Consider the following 21,059-nt stretch of genomic DNA (forward strand, 5'->3'; position numbering starts at 1 on the left):
TGTACGTACGTGTGTGTACGTACGTGTATGTACGTACGTGTATATACGCACGTGTATACGTGTATGTACGTACGTGTATATACGCACGTGTATACGTGTATGTACGCACGTGTATATACGCACGTGTATACGTGTATATACGCACGTGTATATACGCACGTGTATACGTGTATATACGCACGTGTATACGTGTATATACGCACGTGTATACGTGTATATACGCACGTGTATACGTGTATATACGCACGTGTATATACGTGTATATACGCGTGTATATACGCGTGTATATACGTGTATATACGCGTGTATACGCGTGTATACGTGTGTATATACGCGCGTATGTACGCGTGTATACGTGTGTATATACGCGTGTATACGTGTGTATATACGTACGTGTATACGTGTGTATATACGTACGTGTATACGTGTGTATGTACGTACGTGTATACGTGTGTATGTACGTACGTGTATACGTGTGTATGTACGTACGTGTATACGTGTGTATGTACGTACGTGTATACGTGTGTCTATACGTACGTGTGTACGTGTGTCTATACGTACGTGTGTACGTGTGTCTATACGTACGTGTGTACGTGTGTCTATACGTACGTGTGTACGTGTGTCTATACGTACGTGTGTCTATACGTACGTGTGTACGTGTGTCTATACGTACGTGTGTACGTGTGTCTATACGTACGTGTGTACGTGTGTCTATACGTACGTGTGTCTATACGTACGTGTGTACGTGTGTCTATACGTACGTGTGTACGTGTGTCTATACGTACGTGTGTACGTGTGTCTATACGTACGTGTGTACGTGTGTCTATACGTACGTGTGTACGTGTGTCTATACGTACGTGTGTACGTGTGTCTATACGTACGTGTGTACGTGTGTCTATACGTACGTGTGTCTACGTACGTGTGTATGTACGTACGTGTATGTACGTACGTGTATGTACGTACGTGTATGAACGTACGTGTATGTATGTGTATATGTACGTACGTGTATGTATGTGTATATATACATGTGTATGCATGTATATATATATATATATATATATATACACGTGTATATATGTACATATATTCACACATGGCGCCGTTGGAAATTCAGCTACTGTGGGTCAAAGTCAAAGAAGAAGAAGAGGTGGAAAGCGGGTTCTTCGGCAGAAAGAGAAGAGGAAAACACAGAGCCTAGAACTGAATGTGGGGACTTTGAATGTTGGGACTATGACAGGAAAATCTCGGGAGTTGGTTGACATGATGATTCGGAGAAAGGTTGATATATTGTGTGTCCAGGAGACCAGGTGGAAAGGCAGTAAGGCTAGAAGTTTAGGGGCAGGGTTTAAATTATTTTACCATGGTGTAGATGGGAAGAGAAATGGAGTCGGGGTTATTTTAAAAGAAGAGTTGGCTAAGAATGTCTTGGAGGTGAAAAGAGTATCAGATCGAGTGATGAGGCTGAAATTTGAAATTGAGGGAGTTATGTGTAATGTGATTAGTGGCTATGCCCCACAGGTAGGATGTGACCTAGAGTTGAAAGAGAAATTCTGGAAGATGATGATGTAGTTCTGAGCATCCCAGACAGAGAGAGAGTCGTAATTGGTGCAGATTCGAATGGACATGTTGGTGAAGGTAATAGGGGTGATGAAGAAGTGATGGGTAAGTACGGCATCCAGGAAAGGAACTTGGAGGGACAGATGGTGGTAGACTTAGCAACAAGGATGCAAATGGCTGTAGTGAACACTTTTTTCCAGAAGAGCCACGAACATAGGGTGACCTACAAGAGCGGAGGTAGAAGCACACAGGTGGATTACATCTTGTGCAGACGATGTAATCTGAAGGAGGTTACCAACTGTAAGGTAGTGGTAGGGGAGAGTGTGGCTAGACAGCATAGGATGGTGGTGTGTAAGATAACTCTGGTGGTGGGGAGGAAAATTAGGAAGATAAAAGCAGAGAAGAGAACCATGTGATGGAAGCTGAGACAGGACGAGTGTTGTGCAGCTTTTCGGGAAGAGGTGATACAGGCTCTCGGTGGACGGGAGGAGCTTCCAGAAGACTGGACCACTGCAGCCAAGGTGATCAGAGAAGCAGGCAGGAGAGTACTTGGTGTATCTTCTGGCAGGAAAGGAGAGAAGGAGACTTGGTGGTGGAACCTCACAGTACAGGAAATCATACAAGGAAAAAGGTTAGCGAAGAAGTGGGACACTGAGAGGACCAAGGAGAGGCGAAAGGAATACATTGAGATGCGACACAGGGCAAAGGTAGAGCTGGCAAAGGCAAAACAAGAGGCATATGATGACATGTATGGCAGGTTGGACACTAAAGAAGGAGAAAAGGATCTATACAGGCTGGCCAGACAGAGGGATAGAGATGGGAAGGATGTGCAGCAGGTTAGGGTGATTAAGGATAGAGATGGAAATATGTTGACTGGTGCCACCAGTGTGCTAGGTAGATGGAAAGAATACTTTGAGGAGTTGATGAATGAGGAAAATGATAGAGAAGGGAGAGTAGAAGAGGCAAGTGTGGTGGACCAGGAAGTGGCAATGATTAGTAAGGGGGAAGTTAGAAAGGCATTAAAGAGAATGAAAAATGGAAAGGCAGTTGGTCCTGATGACATTCCTGTGGAGGTATGGAAGCATCTAGGAGAGGTGGCTGTGGAGTTTTTGACCAGCTTGTTCAATAGAATTCTCGTGCGTGAGAAGATGCCTGAGTAATGGAGGAAAAGTGTACTGGTGCCCATTTTTAAGAACAAAGGTGATGTGCAGAGCTGTGGCAACTATAGAGGAATAAAGTTGATGAGCCACACAATTAAGTTATGGGAAAGAGTAGTGGAGGCTAGACTCAGGACAGAAGTGAGTATTTGCGAGCAACAGTATGGTTTCATGCCTAGAAAGAGTACCACAGATGCATTATTTGCCTTGAGGATGTTGATGGAAAAGTACAGAGAAGGTCAGAAGGAGCTACATTGTGTCTTTGTAGATCTAGAGAAAGCCTATGACAGAGTACCCAAAGAGGAACTGTGGTACTGCATGCGGAAGTCTGGAGTGGCAGAGAAGTATGTTAGAATAATACAGGACATGTACGAGGGCAGCAGAACAGCGGTGAGGTGTGCTGTCGGTGTGACAGAAGAATTTAAGGTGGACGTGGAACTGCATCAGGGGTCAGCCCTGAGCCCCTTCCTTTTTGCAGTGGTGATGGATAGGCTGACAGATGAGGTTAGACTGGAATCCCCATGGACCATGATGTTTGGAGATGACATTGTGATCTGCAGTGAAAGCAGGGAGCAGCTGGAGGAACAGTTAGAAAGATGGAGGCATGCACTGGAAAGAAGAGAAATGAAGATTAGCCGAAGTAAAACAGAATATATGTGCATGAATGAGAGGGGTGGTGGGGGAAGAATGAGGCTACAGGGAGAAGAGAGAGCAAGGGTAGAGGACTTCAAATACTTGGGGTCAACCGTCCAGAGCAATGGTGAGTGTGGGCAGGAAGTGAAGAAACGGGTCCAAGCAGGTTGGAACGGGTGGAGGAAGGTGTCAGGTGTGTTATGTGACAGAAGAGTCTCTGCTTGGATGAAGGGCAAAGTTTATAAAACAGAGCTAATACAGCCATGAGTCTTTTTGGGAATGATGCAACGAGTTTTTCACACCTGGATTTGGGGATCATCTGCCATTCCTCCTTGCAGATCCTCTCCAGTTTAGTCAGGTTGGATGGTAAACATTGGTCGGCAGCCATTTTCAGGTCTTTCCTGTGATGCTCAATTGGGTTTAAGTCAGGGCTCTGGTTGGGCTATTCAAAAACAGTCACGGAGTTGTTCTGAAGCAACTTCTTCGGTATTTTAGCTGTGTGATTAGGGTCATTGTCTTTTTTGAAGGTGAACCTTTGGCCTAGTCTGAGGTTTTAAGCACTCTGGAGAAGGTTTTCGTCCAGGTTATCACTGTACTTGGCTGCATTCATCTTTTCTTCGATTGCAACCAGTCGTCCTGTCCCTGCAGCTGAAAAACACCCCCACAGCATGATGCCACGACTACCATGTTTCACTGTTGCGACTGTATTGGACAGGTGATGAGCAGTGCCTGGTTTTCTCTCTGGAATGAAAGTTTTGAGGGGGTTTGAATACTTTCCGTACCCACTGTATATATATATATATATATATGTATATATATATATATATATATAGAGAGAGAGAGAGAGAGAGAGAGAGAGAGAGAGAGAGAGAGAGAGAGAGAGAGAGAGAGAGAGAGAGAGAGAGAGAGAGAGAGAGAGAGAGAGAGAGAGAGAGAGAGATAATTATTATGATTTTATTTTTTTATTATTATTTTATTTTTTTAACTTGGGAGATGTGAAGTGGCGGTCAAGATATTAATCAGCCGTTTAGTTAAGATGCTAAATTGGATTCTGTCAACAGACTGATGCAGGAGCAGCATATATATTTTATGACGTCATTGTTCTCGGATGAGTTGCTAAAATTTACTGTACTATATATACATTTGTTACATTAGACATTACATATCATATTGGATTGAAAGTACACCTTTTTTCCACAATCCCTAGGTACCACTATGTTTATACAGTGTGAAATATTTGTTTTAATTTCACTTTGAGCGCATTATAAATATGTATATCAACTTGTGATTCTTTTATCTGCATTAGACACCAAAAAATGATGGTAAGTGATCAGCTATTGCGGGATTGTTAAATTTATTTTTGGGTCTGCAAGACAGTAGAGTATTGCAGAGAAAGAAAAGTGTCACGGTTGGTAGAGTGACCAAGAATTATGTATAGAAATTTTGAGTAATATAATTTCTCAGAAATTAATGTACCTCATTTAGTGTACATTAGATGCTTTTGTTGGGAAGGACTAAAATCTGCTGCATTGTAATGTTATACCAAGCTCATAATATACGAATATAGTCCGATTGGACCGGACAGACACGTCGCAGACAAACGTTCACTGTGGTGGTCGGTCATTTGAGTTATGAGTCCCTGATCAAGCGTCCTGGTGGTTGGTGTCTCGGACGCCTCACGACTACGACACAAAGTCTGGCGTGTCGCAATTTTTCCGCTTCGTGTGACATGTCCTTAGAGGTCCTACGACTGTTCCTAGACATTGAGCAGTAGTGTTACGGAGCGGCCAAACGACCTTGACTCACAGACCCGTGCGCTCTCTTTTCTGCCGAGAGTGGCTTTTGTGAGCCTGTGCGATGCACTCGTTACCTCGGAGCCAAGCTCCGGTTAACCCCGCTGTTGCTGCACTTGTGACCTGCGGTCCTGCATGCCCATAAACTTTTTCCCTGCTGCCTGGGCTCTTGGACAGCCAGCGCGTGATAGGATGGGGACTGGTCGGTGTCATACTTTGTAGCATGGCCAGTCGTCTGGTCCAAGACACAGAAGGAATTTATGACACTGTGTCTTGTAATCTAACATTGCGACCGTCGTGAACCACAAGAAAAGTCGTGTCGTCTCAGGACGGGACTACTTGTTCACAACTCAAACAAAAGCTGAATCAGTAGCAAACAGTTAGACTAGAGAGGAAAAAATTGTGAAAATAATACATAAGATTGATCAAGGTTTTTTTTGCTTTGTGTTGAGACAAAATTTGAGTTAGGAGCGAGCTACAGATGCTGCAAATGTAGCAATTGATATACTGTAATGCCCTTGCATTTGGGCAAGGAGAGCCACAGTCACCAATGCACTTTCACCCATTTGTTGAACGGTACAGTCCAGCACAAATATAAAATTAACACTCACAAGACGCAACTCTACCTCCTGACGTCACTCACTTGGCCATGGCCCTTAAGGCAAACATTTAACTCCCAAATACTACATTATGGACAGTAGTTACACTTTATAAAACTAGTTTAACAAGTTTTTTACACAATATGGTGCTACTTGATTCAAATGCCTAAATAAATTGTGGTGGTTTTGGGGGGGCTGTAACAGATTAATTGGCATTCCAATAAATTTAAATGGAGAAAATGGGTTTCACATGAGTAAAATCACTGAACAAATTAAAGTCATCAGAGAAGGTACCACTGTAGGCCTACTAGTATTATTGTATGTGTGACTGTGTGAAAATGTGCTGTAGCTTTACTGAAGCATTGCTAACTCTACAACAGATGCGTCAGGGAGCTTTCCTGGTGAACACGTCAAGAGGCGGCCTAATTGATGAGAAAGCACTGGCTCAGGCCCTAAAAGAGGGCCGGATACGAGGGGCTGCATTGGACGTCCATGAAAGTGAACCCTTCAGGTAACCACGACTCACCCTTGAAGATATACATGATATACCTGGGTCCGGTACACACACAGACAAGCTCTCTTTTTTTTTTTTGGGACCATTTTGCCCCTTCCCGACCAAGCACGTCAAACGCTAGACAATCTTACGTTTCATAAGATTATCGTATAAGATTGTCATTATTATATTAGTCATTCGAACTGCTCTAAGTGCTAGAGGACTCTGCATCTTTTTGCACAATTGTTTTTTGTCAATGTCTTTATGTCTCCAAAGTGTTTTGTAAATTGACTGTCTGTTGTACTAGAGCGGCTCCAACTACACATACTTGGCAAATAAAGATGATTCTGATGTGTGTTAAGAGTGGATTCGTCCCGGTTTTAGGGTCCGAAACAGGTCGGGCCGACAATCTTAATGTTTTCAATATTCATGACCAAAGTCTTCATATGTGTGGGGGAGAGCTGACTTCTCCTGCATCATGATGCCATGAATTGTGGCATGGAACAGAATAGCCAGTCAAGAAGCACCCTGACTCAACAAAAGGAAACGACCGTAAATAATAACAAGCATGTTTTAGCCAATGTTGTTTTTTTGTCTCAAAGTGGGTTCCCCCGGATGGCAAGAAGAATCTTCCAAAGCAAGTCGTTTTTTGACGACAATGCTATTTTGCAAGGCTCCAGGCTCCGGTAGCTTTCAGGAATGTTCAGGGAAACAGCACAAAGCCGGAAGTGTTTCATCCTCTTCGGTTTTGTGAGATCACGTGATCACACGCGATTTCGAGATCACCGGTGAAACAAAATCTTTACAGTATGTGTGTGGTGTTCTGTGTAGATGATATCGGAGCACACCACACACAATACGACCAAAACTGTTAAATACCAGATTTAGTTTTTTTAAATCTTCATGTGTGTGGTTTTTCACAGATAAAAAGTTTTCAGATGTGAAAAGTCCTTGTGTGTACCAGCCCTTAGTAATTCATAGCTTACTTTTATAACAACCTTCTGGTCCTTGACAGTTTTTCAACTGGCCCCCTTAAAGATGCCCCAAACCTGATCTGTACTCCACATACATCCTGGTACAGTGAGCAGGCTTCGGTGGAGGCTCGGGAGGAGGCAGCTCGGGAAGTGCGCCGTGCCATTACTGGTAAGTAAGGATGTCACAGTAACAGGGTACTCGGGCTGCATAATTACCGTAATTTCTCGTGTATAATGCGCACCCCCAAAGTTGACTTCAAAATTCTGGAAAACCCTTATACCTATGTATAATGCATTTTTACAATGCATGCTTTTGCTTATCCCCATATGATCAAAACAGGAAGTATTATCTGTATTTTGTTAGTATTTTTGATAGTTTTTTTTCAAATAATTATTCTGAAGTTAAGCACTTTATTTGAACATGTAATACTTGCTTTTGTATTTACTTGCTCTTATTTTGAAATGCACAGCCCTACTTTTATTTAGTAAATTTGAAAACACAGTTGTGGTCATATGTTTGATTACCGAGGCAGAATTTGTAAAATGGGTACAATTCTTTAAAGACAACATGAAGGGCCAGGCGAAACATATTTAATTTTCTTTTAATAGGATTCAAATTAAACTGTCAAGCATTTCATAAAGAAATTAATGATGGTTGTTGTTCAATCATCAGGGTTTTGTTTTTAAAAATATATATTTCAGAAATTCTGCCAGGGTATGTAAACTCATGAGCACAACTGTACATATATGCAGTCATACGTACCCCTGTCATATTGGAATGAAATTGTAGTCTACACCTTTTTCATAACCTGGGTGGCAGTGGCATATTAGAATGAAAGTGTACACCTTTCTCATAACTTATATGGTGGTGGCATTTTGAAAATGTACAGCTTTTTTATAACCTCTAGATGGCAGCATGTATTTATAAAATGTGAAAGTTTTTACCATTTTCCCCTATACCCATGTATAATGCGCACTATTGACATTTGACAATTTTTGGGGGGGGGGGTGCGCGTTATACACGAGAAATTCCGGTAAACAAATTTTTATTGTATTCACGATTTTGGCTCCCACAATTAAATTAGCCCAATCGTCTGCGATTTTTACATTTATAATGTGGGCTTTGGACTTTCCCAAACACTAGTCAAAAACCCGCCAGTGGGAAAACACATGGTTAAGACTTAATTAAGCTGCCTGAATAACAAGCGACCGCAGTACGCACCTTGCATCAGGAGCGTCAGTAATCAGTCATGCAGTGAACTCAGTGGCGAGTGAGAGCATCATGCGTAGAGAAGAAATTACAGCAAACATTGGAGATGATGGTGAGGAGCGTGTGCCTCGAAAAGGGATCGCGGGGCTCTAGATTGCCTTTTTGCACTGGTGCACCGGCACCCAAGCACATTTTACAACCACATCGCGTTCAATACCGTAGTTTTACAGGTTCACACTTAAAAAATAAATAAATTAAATTAAAAAATAGCTGCCTGTCTTTTTAGGCAATATTTACTCGTAAATGATTAACAATCTGGCCATCATGCATGTTTTTGGGATGTGGGAGGAAACCGGAGTACCCGGGGAAAACCCACGCAGACACGAGGAGAAGATGCAAACTTCACACAGGCGGGACCGAGATTTGAACCCCGGTCCTCAGAACTGTGAGGCAGATGTGCTAACCAGTCGTCTACCATGTAGAACAATAAATAAAACATTAAAAGACTCGGGCTGTTCACAAAAATTGCACTTAAATATTAAATATTTGGTACAGAGGTATAGAGAGTATTAATTCCTTAACAGGCAATATACTGACAATCAAGTTTTTAGTTGGTTAGGAAAAAGTGTGAAGTAACCAAATTAATAACAGCACAACAAGTAGAGCAAAGCAACCTTTTTTATATCAAGATTTATACTGTCCTATCAAAAGTCTGCAGTATTTCTTTAAATGCTGGTTTCTCAACCTGTTGAATGGCTGCATCTCTTAAAGCGAGTAACGCTATTTTGTATATGCTGTCATTTTTATATTTGCACTATTAGGCAAAGGCTTCCTTAATTGCAAGCTGACGGGAAATGGACCTTGTCTTTGTTCCCAGCTGAAGAAATTGAATGGGATTGTTGTTTTAAATGGATTTTGTCACTGAGGTTTATGTTGTGTTGTCAGTTTTTGTTGTGATTTCATACAAATTCGACTTACCAGCTCGTTGGTGGTATTAGCGGGATGGCTGTGTTAATCTGTCTTGAATCAAACATTTGGGTGGCATTAGGCTTTGGATCTACTTCAATGTATCTCGCTCAGCCTTTTGTAATAGTACTGCTACATGGTAGCTGTTGGAAAGCTTGGCTTCAACTATGCTAGCGTCTCTGTCTGACTGCAGCACCCGCATTTCAAACACACCCACACGGTCAATCCAAGGGGGGGTCCCGCCCTTCACTATCTCCGATTGGGTTAGACCATGATGGGTTTAATGTGTCTGGTTTTCAAGGGGGGCACACCATTGAGAAATTAGGGCGCACATGAGACCAAATTGGTCACACGTGAAATAGTCAAAAGTATTGGGCAAAAAATATTTTATCTCCTCTCGCAATTATTTCTCTGTAGCATTACCTACACCGTGTGAAAAATGGATGCCATCGGGTCAGCCTCCACATACTACTTCATACTGTGTTACAGTAACTCGTCACCAAGGCGCACCGATGATTGGCGGCATGTTACCGTAATGCATAGTGCTAACAATCGTTCAAGCGGCTGGCTTGACCGCGACTGGAGGCTGACCTGACTGCAGTGAAAAACACTTAGAGATAGAGAGTGAAATAACAACAGTCAAGTTCTTGGGATTAGACCTATGGTCCAGCAGAACAATGGACCATATATATTGATATATATTGATATATTGATGGGGATTTTCAAATAAGTCGAGTGCTTAAAGCCCAATATTATGGGTTAATTTGTCTAAATTGTATTTGCTTCGATTGAGTTGCACTTCGTCATTGCACTCTGTAATAGCATATTTATTCAGTTTGCCCTTGGTAAATTTGAAATTATTGAATACATTAGATTTTTTAGCAATCATTCATTTTCATTTTGCACTGAAAACGGTTTACAAATTGTTTGTTGAAAAGTAGTGCAGTGCAAATACAGATGTTTTCTCTAATTGTGATTACAATATTGATCAAAATAATTCTGATCATTTTGGCCATCATCGTGCAGCCCTACAGGGTACTGTTAAAAAAGTTTCATTAATTTTAAATTGTAGGAGTTGGGACCTTTTGGTGCACCCACTCACTTTCCAAATAAAGGCGTCAAGGAAAAGCTTAAAAATAAGCCGACTTTAGCCGTCTGCTGTGCAAACAGCCAGCCAACAAAAATCAAAAATAGATGACTACCAGTTATCTTAATTCCAAAGTTGTCAAAACATGTAATTCTCCTTTGTTGGTATGTAATTCCTTATTTAGCAGTATGTGAAAATCTGGTTCTTTAATATTGAAGCTGTGCCAATACATAGTCGGTTCCAGTATTATACTATGAATGTGTAAGCCTGCTTGAGTTGCAGAACTACTCCCATCCGCAATCTGTCCACAGCGCTGTAATTCACTCTTATTAAGACTTCAATATAATGTGTGATGGTTTCCAGCTTTTTAGCTCATTCACTGTGAATGCGTTAACTCTGCCAGTTGGTGAAAGAGAGCTTCCCAGAGCTCTCGCTTTGGAGCATCGAATACATTCGTCGTGTTCTCATAACTAGCTGACGCTCAGCATGACTTTAGAGTGGTAGAATAACAAATGCTGGACATTTGGTTATTGCTCATCAAGTTGTCATTCAACGGCGATAAAGTTGTTACTGACTGCATGCTGTATGATTTCCCTGTTGATCCATGTGTGAAGTGAATGATTGTTTTGTTACATATGGTGACTGTTTCATAACATGGAGTGGATATAAAGTCTAAACAAATACCAGGTTTTTATGACATTAAAAAACAGGTCCAAGATAAATAATTTTAAAATGTTTTCCACCATTGTGACCTAACCTGTGCAACCTTTTGAGAGGTGAAGTAAAAATAAACAGCTGTGAAAGTGATTGCACAAGTGTCCAAGTACATGTGACAAGGAAAAGCTTACCAGTACATCTGAACTTTATTTTGTGTTAATCAGAGACGCTTTAAATGTTGGCAGGTGTGCGCTCTCTAGGGCTGTTCACAAATGGGTGGGGACTCGAATTGGAGTGGGCATGGAAAAGTGATCATCGAATGAGAATTTTCAAACTCGAGTCAGAACGAATCTTACAGTCTGACCACTCGTGCCGACTCCTATTCAAAATGAGTTTGAATGTGATTGGTTAATTATGAACACAGCCACATCCCCAGTTATGAGTGGACACTTGCACTTATTTTTAATTCCCCTATCAAAAATATTTTTTTTTCCAGTTCAGTTGGGGAGGTAACCTGGCATTTGAACAAAGGTTAATAGACTTTTTAGATCCACTATTTTGACCTGGGTACTGCTTGTTAAATAGAATCAAACATTTTAGTCTGAATGGTATAATTTATTTTAAGAACAATGTATGCTTAATTCATTGTTGGCATGGGCAGTGTGACTTTCAAAAAGGAGGCCTCCTTTTTTTGTTGCCAATACCAAAATAAAGTGCCTGCTTTAAAAGGAGCTATGAGATGGGTGCACCATACTGCAACTATTTAAGTATGAGTGGCCATACATTATATTCCGTCCAAACGCAGCCTATTAGGTTTGATTGTTCTGTTCTAGGGCGTATCCCGGATAGCCTGAAGAATTGTGTGAATAAAGAGTATCTGATGGCAGCATCTCAGTGGCCCAGCATGGAGGCTGCCACTGTTCACCCCGAACTTAACGGAGCAACCTACAGGTGAGAGAGACAAGTGGCTGCACAGGGTGGGAATGAGGGGTTACAAATCATTGAGACTGAACCAGGATGCTATAAGAATTGCAGGCAGAGGAGAAGCAGCTCTAAAACAGACCCGGAGTAATGCAGTGCAAGAGGCATTTTTGGATGCTAGGATTTGCTTAACTAATGTGGGAGTGTAGAAATAAGTCTTTAGTCTACATTTAAACATTTCTACAGAGGTAGCCGCTGTAATTCTGCTTGTAGGGCATTCCAGACGACTGAAGCCTGAATAAAGAATCCTCTAGAAATTGCTGACTACTTTGTAGCTCTCGGAGTCATCAAAAGAGCCGCATGTTCCGAGCATACAGTGCTGTGAAAAAAATATTTGCCCCCTTCTCAAATTCCTTGTTTGTTGTTTTTTTTTTGCATAGTTTCCCTACTTTAAGATCATCAAACAAATCTAAATGTCAGACAAAGATAACCCAAGTAAACAAAACGAAGTTTTTAAATGATTGTATTTATTAAGGAAATTTGAACTTGAGAAGGGTGCCAATACTTTTTTTACGGCACTGTAGGTCTCTGGATAGAACATACGGAAGGCCATAGCAGTTTTTTATTTATTTAAATATTTACTGTAAACATCAAACGTTTGACGTTGTTTACAAGTTTGGGAAATTAACACCATCATAAACCGAACCCCCCCCACCCCTATTGTCACTGGCTACAACACTTAACACGTAATCTAATGAGATCCAGCTGTGTCAGAGATCCTGTGCATAAAAAACTAAGCTCTTTTTGGCATCGTCAGTGTCAGTCAAAACAGTGTTTTATAAAGGCAGAATTCTTGGATCCATTAGATCAGGAGGGAGCAAAATTTTGCGCTCAAATGCCACATTTGCTTTTTAAAAGAGACAGATGGGCCAGGTAATTTGTGGATGAGGCAAATGTTTGTATAAGGTATGTAAAGTAGCTTATTTTGATAATTGTTTCTCGTTTTAAAATTCATTTAAAATATATTTCATTATAATTAGGGTTGGACATCGAGAATCGAGAACCGATTGGAACTGGGACCAACGTTCCGGTTCTCCCGGAACCATTCAAATGTAAAAATTTCGGTGCCCAGTTTCGATGCCTAGTCCTCCAGCCGAAGAAGTGGCGGAAACCAACGAAGAAGTGGCAAAAAACAACGAACGCGCACGAAGACGTGCTTGTGCCCAACAGAGGCGACGGTGAACAAAAGTGTGTCTTAACTTTGTTAAAATGAATGACCAGTCGCCTCAGTGCAACACTATACAATATATATACAATAATAATAATACAATAAGATTATATTGTGTAAAGGAGGCTTTCACGATGTGTAGCGTCTGACACGCTCCGCGCCTCAGCCTACACCGCGCACAGCTTCAGTGAAGTCAACTCTCAGTCAACTGGGTGAGTGAAACAATAAAATACGTCTATGCCAACATTGAGACGGCTACGAGGTAAATGGTTGGTGGCACTTTTGCACTGATGGTTTTTAGCGTTTATTTTCGCCTTCAAACCAACGTAAGCGCCGGTGACGTATCGTACGTACCACAAACACTAAACCTTGTGCCTCATCGGTGGGTAGGGAAAGGAATCAGTGTTTTATAGCATTTGGTTCCATACATTAAAAAATAAATAAAATCACCGGTGCCGTGTGAAGCTACTTTTCGTGCCAAAATGCTGAGTTCCAGTGTGTACCCTTCAAAATGAAAGGCTATAAGCTTAAAACAGGACGTCAAGTTAAAACTTTGACGTGATAAAAACAGTCCTAAATAACGATTTTAACAATGCTATATTTTAACTTTTAGCTGAAACATTGAGTATTAAGTCAATTGGGTTAGTTCCGCACACATTGCCTTTTACTTCATAGGTTTGATATTGATACTGGTTATAAAGAACCTAGAGTCAAATGTTCATTTTATTCTATGCTGCGGGCTGCTAAGAAAATGGATGTTCATAATTTGGACAGCCTTTATTTAAACCATGCAAACCTTTTTGACCCAGCCCCCTAGAAGACTCTGAATCGAGAATCATTTGCAACCGGAATCGAAATGAGGAACCAGAATTGCTCAAATTCAAACGATGCCCAACCCTAATCAGTTAATGAAATATATTTTTTTAAAATTACACACAATATTACCAGTTAATTTTATTTTCAATAAACCTATGAATCAATTATTTTATTAGAAATTAATTTGAATGAGGGAATAAAAACATTTTAACTGTTGGGGAAAAACTGCTAAATGAATGCAACCAGTATCACAGGATATGAATGCCAAATTAAAGAACAGAGTGGGCCGTATGTGACCCGTGGGCCATACTTTGCTCTCCCCTGCATATGATTAGGTGTGTCTCCTGAACCCACCTGAGAATTTCTTATCATAGCTTAATTGTTCAATGTAGTTAAAATTTCAAATAAAATAATATAGTGGACTGACTGAAGATAAATTGAGGGGTTGCATCAAATATAATGAAATAATCTATTCAATCTGTGTTCCAGATTTCCTCCAGGTCTGATCAATGTTGCCACAGCAGGGGGTCTCCCGGGAGCTGGCGCTGGGGTCGAAAGCCTCGTTTCGGGAAACCTGGCTCACGGCATAGCCCCCGTCTCTCACCCACCACACGCCCCTTCCCCGGGGCAGCCGACGAAGGCCGAAGCCGACAGAGACATCCCCTCTGACCAATAGCCCCCCTCGCCACCCATAGTCACCCCCACCCTCCCGTTGACCCCTGCTGCCGCCAGCACATTCCGTCACCTCTGGAAAACCAGGCTCTAAACCTGTCTTCCAGCATCGGACACAGTTCGACTCCCCGAATACCACGAAGACCTGAAGTGACTCCACATGGTCTCACATGACCAGCCCGGGACACAGCCCCACTTAAACCTGCATCCATCCTCATTTCCCCGATCCCACTCAGTCCCACTCCCTAATGTCAGCAATAACTTTCTTCTCAAGGATTCAGTGATCGGATTGGTATTTTTCTGTAGCTGGCTGTTGTTTCAAAGGAAAGTCGATCCGTTGTGACTTTAGGTGTTGTTTATAAAGGAAAAAAACATTTCTGACAGCAAGGCTGCTTTCCAGTTGGCTGCATCTTCTACTGAGGGCCAGTAGAGGTGCTCCGGCAGAAAGTGCCCCTTTGTCCGTGAAAGGCTCGTGTTACTGCTTTTGTCGACTTTTCTTTTCTCCCCCCGCCCTCCCTTTCCAGCCTACATGTGACGATAACAGATCATGTCTACTTAAAGATAAACCAGACCCAATCACAAAAAGCCTCACCTTCTGTCTAGTTTTGACTTTTTCCGCATGTATTTAAAGCCCCAGAGTTCAATGATGCCCTCGATCCTCACTCTCCTCTTAGTTTGACAAATTCACCTCTACTCGGATCCACCCTGGGGCATGAACTTTTGTCTCATGCCCAGAAGCTCCAGCGTCACTATGCCATCATGTGCTGCACGTATGCGGGCCTCCCCTGCAGAGGGCGCCGCCTGACCATTCATTTCAAATAAACGTGAAAGTCTCCAGTTTAAACTTTAGTAAAGCAATGACCCCACACTGACCTAACCAGGCCGTACATCCCACTACTGCCACCATGCCCCCCAGCCCCTCACATGCTCATGAACCCAGTATGCATCCTTCCTTTAAACGTTTGGGGACAGTAGAGCTGAATTCCTCAGTCGGAGCAAGGGGGACATTATTCTTGCATGCTAGCTTTGTTAACGACAGTGGTGTGTACAAGAATGTGTGTGCAGGAGTGTGTCCCTTTGCACCGTTTTCTTTCCAAAGGAATAGTCCCTGCGTGTAACTCTTTAACGCTGTCGCTCTGGTGTCAAGGAAACACCTTTCTAGTACCTCAGTAACAGATATTGAATGTACCGTGCATACCCTTTTATTTTTTTGTACAGATTTTCTAGATTCTTCTTACTGTTCTTTACCAGAAGGGTTGTGATATTGTAGCAGTAATGACAAAATGAGAAATGGCCCCAGTCACAAAATAAAGCGACACATAGGTTCTCTCTCTCACTATAGGTTACTGAATACTCAGGCTTCGAAACCAATGCTCGCCTGTTTTTGCCTTGCCCCCGGCCCCCTTTTTGCCTTGCCCCCGGCCCCTTTTGTCCTCCATCTTACTGGCTAACGATTAATGAGGAACAAAGAAAGGTGGTCCTTGTGCTTTGCTCGGTTTCTTTCACTAGAGCATTAGTGGTAGATGCTTCATTTTTTTCTTTTTGCGTCCCTTTTGTCATTGCCCTGCTGCTGTTTGTTGTGCATGTGCGATTTGTTTTAAGCAGATAAAAAGAAACTTACAAATTAGTGGCTGCTTCTCTTTATGCTGAGTGTGTTTAACCCCAGTTGCCATTTATGTCGTGATCAGTTTTCAGTAATGTGCAGTTTTGCCCCCCCCCCCCCCCGCAGAGTCCACAAGTGACTTGGAGCATGTGATGCTTGGCTCCTCTGTCATGTGATGAGTATATATTTTTAAGAGGAATGACCCCCCCCCCCCCCCAAATAGTTCCGTTAATGAGTAATCTTACATTTTGCTGTTGATGATGATTATATATATATTTTTTCATTTCAGCCGTGCACTGTCATGTATACCAGTTAGTTTTAATGTAAATGCCGATTTCTTTTTATGGATAATTGCTGTCTGTGTTCTACATGTTGTACTGAAAAGTATCATGAAATCTCCCCCCTCCTCCTTCCTACTTCAACTCCACTTCCCACTTTAAAACCCAGTCTCCCGCCCCCCAGGCCTTACTATCCTATTCTCACTGTAGCCGTTCTAGAAAGTCGCCATGGAACCACTCACTGCCTTAAAAACAGTTGACCACAGAAAGTGACCAGTAAAAATAAACAAGCCAAAAAAAACGAGAAAATCTTCCTAGTCCACAGTTGGCTGAATTCTATAAAGGTGTATTAAGGTCACACTGAAAAGGAGAAAAAAAAGTTCAATGATGAGGAAAAGGTCGCAAAGTCGTATTGTTGCGAGATAATAATTTTAAGGGGAGATTGCAATTTACAAAAAACAACACTTTTTGACATATTTTTTAAAACTGTAATTATGATCCGACAGTAGCGGGGTGTGTGCTCAGGGGTGCATGACAAATGATTGGTACCTCAAGTGACACCTTATGTCTTTGGTTGTTTTTCCTCAGGCGCAGTAGTTTCTTGCGAGTCAAATTAGAGGCACAAGATGGGGCCAGAGATGGCAGATTTATTTATTTTTTTTTCTCACAGATTATTAAAATCATGGACTACTGCATGTCATATCAGTTTGAACAAATACCACAAAAAAGATTTTGAAATTTTCAAACTTCCCTTTAACGGCTAAATGTCAAAAACGTCAAAAGAACTTAAATGATACGTGAGGATATGAGACAAAAAAACTGAGTGTTTGTTAATCAAATGTCAAAAAATATTTGTTGAAACACCTGATGGTTGTGCAAACACAAGAAGACATCCAGGTTAGGGGGAGACAAATATTTGTCAACCACATTAAACTGTTTGTACTGATGATGGTGTCGATGTACCAAAATGTTGACTTATTGTGAAACTAATTTAACATTCTCAACAATCCTCCTCTTAACGTAGTTAAGTTGATATTTATACTTTTCCTAAAACTACCACTTTTTCCTCAAGTTACTTTATTCTCGTAATATTTAAACTTCATTCTCATTGTACCTTTTTTTCCCCCCACCTGCGCTGTGTGGCTCTAATACTCCTTTAGTGAATTCTAGATCACCTTTTCAGCAATTGAACCTGGTGTTGAAAGTTTTTATTTTTGGATCAAAGACCTAAAACAGATAAATCCCTCCCCACCTCTAAAGTCATGCCAGTAGTGTGTTTATGTTCTGGCTAACAGATAAGCACATTGTGTGTGTGTGTGTGTGTGTGTGTGTGTGTGGTCACAAAGCTCCAGCTGATATTTCACTCTTGGGTGTTAGAATGCAGCATCACCACGATTACCCTTGCTCCTACTATTTCTGCTACAATTCGGGGCTTTTGAAGGGCCCTTTACTCTGCTGCCAGACCCCCCCCCCCCCCCAAAGGGCTGGAGTGCTTGTGGTGCAGCAGACACTGGTGTCATCTGACCCCCGACCCCCCCCCCCCCCCCCCCCCCCCCCCCCCCAAAAAAACAAAAAAAACAATTGGTCACTTTTTCTCTCTCAGGGTTGAAATGCACACATATCCTTTAGCAATTGTCCTCCCTCTGAATGTAGAACAGCCTCGTGTGTTTTTAGAAGCCTCTAACCTCTTCTCTTGTGCCACACCTCACTTTTCCTACTCTCTTGTTTTCCTTTTGGCACTGACATCTAACCATCTAACAAGGAGTGAATGACTGCTTGAAAGTGACTGTGTGTGTTTGTGTTATGTTAAGATTGGGAAATGTATTTTTACAACGTGAACGTTTTTTTCCCTCCTCCCTCTCACCCTCATTTGTGAACTGATTTTTCACCAGACTGCAAAAACACAAAAAAGGAAAAAAAAAACTGTAACTAGGCTCTTAAGCTTTATTTTTTTTTTTTGACTTTTTTTTTTTTATTAGAAACAATCATGTTTGTGATGGTAACTCCCAATGGTAAACTCCACACCGTATTTTAAATAAAAGTTTAAAAATTAAACACTTGTTTACATCTTTAACTTAACAACTCAACATAGCCTTTGTATCTCATTTCATCTGAACTGTCTGAGACTGATTGCCAGTGTGCTGTCCCCCTGATTACATTTTGCTGCTTTTTTTGTTTTTATTGCGCTATAAACAAAATTGTTTACCGCAGTTGGTCGGTTCTTTTATTGGGCATCTTGGGGTGCTGCAGTGCCAAGACGGCACGTTTACGAGGGGGCAGGTTGGGTGTGCTGGAAAGAGCCTTCTGTTTAGACCCACAGGCTACAGCAAGGTTGGGGATTATCAGGCCTAAAATTGCTACCATATGTACATAACCGGAGGCCTGCACTTTTAGATGATGACCGACTAAAAGCAGCGACCCAGTCACATGAGGCACCTTGAGGAGCCCGCTTGACCATGTTTTGACACCCGCAGAAGAAACAGTTGTTGTTTGAGCGTATCTGTATTATGGGAATTTGTTTTGTTTGTTTATACCTCACACTGGGTTTACACAACCACACCATAGTAAAAGTTGGAATGTTGGGTTTGTTCAGTCCAAAAAATCACATACAGACCATATGGACCAAAGAAAAAGACTAAACGCTGCAGTATCGGCCTAAAGTATATGCCAGGCCAGGAGGTAGAAATTTGTAAGGAAACCAACGGCTTGTTCTGCCGACAGAATCTCTTGGATAGCCTTTGTGTGCATACAGTGGGTACGGAAAGTATTCAGACCCCCTTAAATGTTTTACTCTTTGTTATATAGCAGCCATTTGCTAAAATTATAAGTTCATTTTGTTTCCTCATTAATGTACACACAGCAAAAAACGGAATTGTTGAAATGTATGCAGATTTATTAAAGAAACTGAAATATCACACAGCCATAAGTATTCAGATCCTTTACTCAGTATTTCTTTTTGGGAATGATGCAAGTTTTTCACACCTGGATTTGGGGATCCTCTGCCATTCCTCCTTGAAGATCTTCTCCTGTTCTGAAAATGGCTGTCCACCAACATTCACCATCCAACCTGACAGGTCTCTCCAGAAATGCTCAATTGGGTTTAAGTCAGGGCTCTGGCTGGGTAATTCAAGAACAGTCAAGTTGTTCTGAAGCCACTCCTTCGTTATTTTAGCTTTGTACTTAGGGTCATTGTCTTGTTGGAAGGCGAGCCTTCGGCCCCGTCTGAGGTGCTGAGCACTCCGGAGAAGGTTTTCGGCCAGAATATCCCTGTACTTGGCCGCATTCATCTTTCGATTGCAACCAGTCATCCTGTCCCTGCAGGTGAAAAACACCCCCACAGCATGATGCTGCCACCACGCTTCACTGTTGGGACTGTATTGGACAGGTGATGAGCAGTGCCTAGTTTTCTCAACACATACTGCTTAGAATTAAGGCCAAAAAGTTCTATCTTGGTCTCATCAGACCAGAGAATCTTATTTCTCACCATCTTGGAGTCCTTTAGGTGTTTTTTTAGCAAACTTCATTTGGGCTTTCATGTGTCTTGCACTGAGGAGAGGCTTTGTCGGGCCACTCTGCCATAACGCCCCGACTGGTGGAGGGCTGCAGTGATGGTTGACTTTCTCGAACTTTCTCGCATCTCCTGACGGCATCTCTGGAGCTCAGCCACAGGGATCTTTGGGTTCTTCTTTACCTCTCTCACCAAGGCTCTTCTCCCCCGATTGCTCAGTATGACCGGACGGCCGGCTCTAGGAAGGGTTCTGGTCGTCCCAAACGTCTCCCATTTAAGGATTATGGAGGCCACTGTACTCTTAGGAACCTTAAGTACAGCAGAAATTGTTTTGTAACCTTGGGCAGATCTGTGCCTTGCCACAATTCTGTCTCTTCAGGCAGTTCCTTTGACCTCATGATTCTCATTTGCTCTGACATGCACCGTGAGCTGTAAAGTCTTATATAGACCGGTGTGTGGCTTTCCTAATCAAGTCCAATCAGTAAAATCAAACAGCGGGACTCTAATAAAGGTGTAGAACCTGAGTTAAATATGAGTGTCACAGCAAAGGGTCTGAATACTTATGGCTGTGTGATATTTCAGTTTTTCTTTTTTGATAAATCTTTTCTGTCAATATGGGGTGCTGTATGTACATTGAGGGGAAAAAATTAACTCAAATGATTTTAGCAAATGGCTGCAATATAACAAAGAGTTACAAATTTAAGGTGGTCTGAATACTTTCCGTACCCACTGTATATCTGAATGAAGACTTTGATAAATCATGGGAATGGATACTAGTGATGTATTCAAACGCTCAATCAGCACTGGGTTCTGTTTTGACAGTGATCTATTTGGACGTGCCCAGACAGAACACTTTAAGTCCATGAAAAGTGAATTCTGAGATTTTTATTTTTAATACGTTAATTAT

General features: G+C 41.8%; 1 protein-coding gene across 5 annotated transcripts in view; it reads left to right on the forward strand.

Annotated features, from left to right (window-relative positions):
- Positions 1–18,699, forward strand: part of LOC133485007 (C-terminal-binding protein 1-like) — a 62,522-nt gene extending 43,823 nt beyond the window's left edge. For all 5 annotated transcript variants that reach the window (XM_061788297.1, XM_061788299.1, XM_061788298.1 and 2 more), the window contains 4 exons: positions 6,120–6,250; positions 7,248–7,375; positions 11,960–12,077; positions 14,581–18,699. In XM_061788297.1, the coding sequence (XP_061644281.1) occupies positions 6,120–6,250; positions 7,248–7,375; positions 11,960–12,077; positions 14,581–14,767 (564 nt within the window). In that variant the 3' untranslated portion in view covers positions 14,768–18,699. The remainder of the gene's footprint in view (positions 1–6,119; positions 6,251–7,247; positions 7,376–11,959; positions 12,078–14,580) is intronic.
- Positions 18,700–21,059: the final 2,360 nt, after the last annotated feature.

Source organism: Phyllopteryx taeniolatus, chromosome 10 (genome assembly GCF_024500385.1).
Source record: "Phyllopteryx taeniolatus isolate TA_2022b chromosome 10, UOR_Ptae_1.2, whole genome shotgun sequence".
Taxonomy (NCBI): Eukaryota; Metazoa; Chordata; class Actinopteri; order Syngnathiformes; family Syngnathidae; genus Phyllopteryx; species Phyllopteryx taeniolatus.